Source organism: Arachis ipaensis, chromosome B02 (assembly GCF_000816755.2).
Source record: "Arachis ipaensis cultivar K30076 chromosome B02, Araip1.1, whole genome shotgun sequence".
Classification (NCBI taxonomy): Eukaryota; Viridiplantae; Streptophyta; class Magnoliopsida; order Fabales; family Fabaceae; genus Arachis; species Arachis ipaensis.
Genome location: NC_029786.2, coordinates 107,574,949 through 107,577,355, shown reverse-complemented (window position 1 = coordinate 107,577,355; position 2,407 = coordinate 107,574,949). Strand labels below are relative to the sequence as shown.

Genomic DNA, 2,407 nt, shown 5'->3' with positions numbered 1-2,407 from the left:
GGCTATTTTTTAATATACATTTTGTATAATTATATATTTAAACACAAATACACATGATGATTAATTTAATTAGTATCTAAATTTTTGTGTACGCATAATATTTTTGTTGTTAAATATAAGTGCAACAAAACAAAAATGATGACCTTAAACAACATTTTTGCAATAATTAATTAAGTGGTTACCTTAGCCTTGACATTTTCTTTATTTATATTTTTCTATTAATTTCGCAAACATACACTCAAATAATAATGTAAGGGTCAATTTTTTTTTTTAAATTTGGTTGACCCTAAACAAATATTCATTTTAGAGAAAAATCACTAGAAGTCATTACATTATAAGATTCATTGTCACATTAAAACTCAAAAGTGATTATTAGCTCATCTTTGTGTTAGAATCTAAAATCCTCATGCTTCAATGAGTCAGAAGGGAAGTAGTTCCTAACCAAGTTGGGTTGGTCTAGTGGTTAGCTCACTAGTCCGTTTAAGCAAGTGTCGGGGGTTCGAATCCCGCCTTGTGCATGCAGCAACTCATTGGCCAGCGACAAACCCTTAAATGGAGCTCAGTACCGTGACGGATTATATATATATATATTGATTGATTCTTTGTAGAATCATGATTTCATGAGTCTTTCCTTAATAAAACGAAGAACTTCATCAACATTCACCGTCCAAGCAACTGAAACTGGAGAATAACCTGTCCATGGATTACTTGTATTCCATCTGCATGTAAGAAAAAAATAAAAAATTTAACATAAAATTAAAAAAATAATGATACTTGTAATTATTTTGTATCTTATATTAGGTCGACTTACACTTTTATCTCTAAATAAAGACTTAATTCAAAGTTATCAGAATTTAAGTTGACTTAATCTAGATATAATGAATGAATTATTTAATTTTTTTTTAAATGTGAGTCATTATTTTCCTTACTCGTCCGGTATCTGAATCTTTACCGAGACTAATTCGGACTCAACTCGGGTTGCATATCTAGTTATGGAAAGTGAGTTTTAGACAAGGATAATTGTATATACTAAGCTTTAAATTTGAGACTTATTTAAGTAAATATGAACGATTTATCAATTGAACCATCTTCGTTACTATATGTAAATCTATTTAAATCTTAAATTATAAACCCTAAAATTTAAAAATTTGTGACTCCGTAGGTGCAGGCCCAATTGAAGGCCCACTCTATTCAAGTGTAACTAGTTTTAAATTTGATCATATTTATCGACCAAAAAAAAATTTGATCATATTTTAAGACTAGAAAAAAAAAATTGATCATACTTTTTTAGTCCTAGGTCCATAATTGTATGTCCCTCACAAATGCCTTGTGTCTCTACTCTCATTACCCCCTTCTTATAAGTAAATAAATCTGGGTGCACAAGCGCCACAAAAGAGACAGGGTCATGAAGGAAAATTCCTGAAACCATAGAACAGAATAAAAAAATTATTAATGAATAAATTAAAAATATATTATCCCTTAAAAAAAAAACAAAACAAAAAATTTTGTGAAATTACCATAGAAACCATCAGAATTAACATGCCAATCCCTGTAGAATTTGCACATGTTACTCAATAAATGTGCATACTTTCCTCTGGATTCCTTCAATTCAAGGAGGTCAGCATCTGAAAAGTGAAAACTATATATTGATCCATACAAATTAAATTGGAGTAAATAAATTATATATTGATTATTGTGATTTATGATCCCATCACCTGTGAATTTGATTTGGGTTGTAATGTTTAATCCAACAACAACAATGTTAGCTCCAGAGGTAAACACAATATCTGCTGCTTCTGGGTCTCCATAGATCTTCAAATAATTAAATAGAATAAGGAGGACATGAAATTTGACCAAATTAACTTTTGTGTATTTTATTTTTTATGATGATTTACCTATAAATACCCATTGCATTAATAGACAATATGAAAAAAAAATTATACACTATCAATATAAAAGAGTTATGTTTTGTTGGGCCAATCGTTGAGAGCTCTCATCACCGGGAGACTTCGAGGAGGAATCAAGAGAGAACATAAGATGAGATGACACCATATCCAACTCAAAATTTGAGTCTTTCATCTTATAAACTTCTCACTCTTCCTCACTCTTTTTTGCTTTCTTAAACCATCGGCTCTGATACCATTTGTTGGATCAACCGTGGAGAGCTCTCAACCACCGAAGAGACTTCGGGGAGAAATTAAGAGAGAGAACATAAAATGAGATGACACCACATCCAACTCAAAATCTTAAAATGTCAAGTTAATGAGTCTCTTATCTTATAAACTCCTCACTCTTCCTTACTTTCTTTGATGTGGGACTAACTTCAACACTTCTCACACTTGCAACACTAACATGTTTTATACGAACAACCGACCGAGTATTGACATATAAGCAAAAATAACGAATT

General features: G+C 30.8%; 1 protein-coding gene across 5 annotated transcripts in view; it reads right to left on the bottom strand.

The window, feature by feature from the left end:
* The window catches only part of LOC107626400 (probable uridine nucleosidase 1), a 5,145-nt gene continuing 3,317 nt past the window's right edge, over positions 580 to 2,407 (bottom strand). For 4 of the 5 annotated variants that reach the window (XM_021116709.1, XM_021116707.1, XM_021116710.1 and 1 more), the window contains 4 exons: positions 1,716 to 1,812; positions 1,518 to 1,625; positions 1,284 to 1,419; positions 580 to 719 (listed from right to left, as the gene is read on the bottom strand). In XM_021116709.1, coding sequence (XP_020972368.1) covers positions 611 to 719; positions 1,284 to 1,419; positions 1,518 to 1,625; positions 1,716 to 1,812 — 450 coding nt within the window. In that variant the 3' untranslated portion in view covers positions 580 to 610. Of the gene's footprint in view, positions 720 to 1,090; positions 1,252 to 1,282; positions 1,420 to 1,517; positions 1,626 to 1,715; positions 1,813 to 2,407 lie in introns of those variants that run through there. The other variant, XM_021116706.1, reaches the window with a different exon arrangement.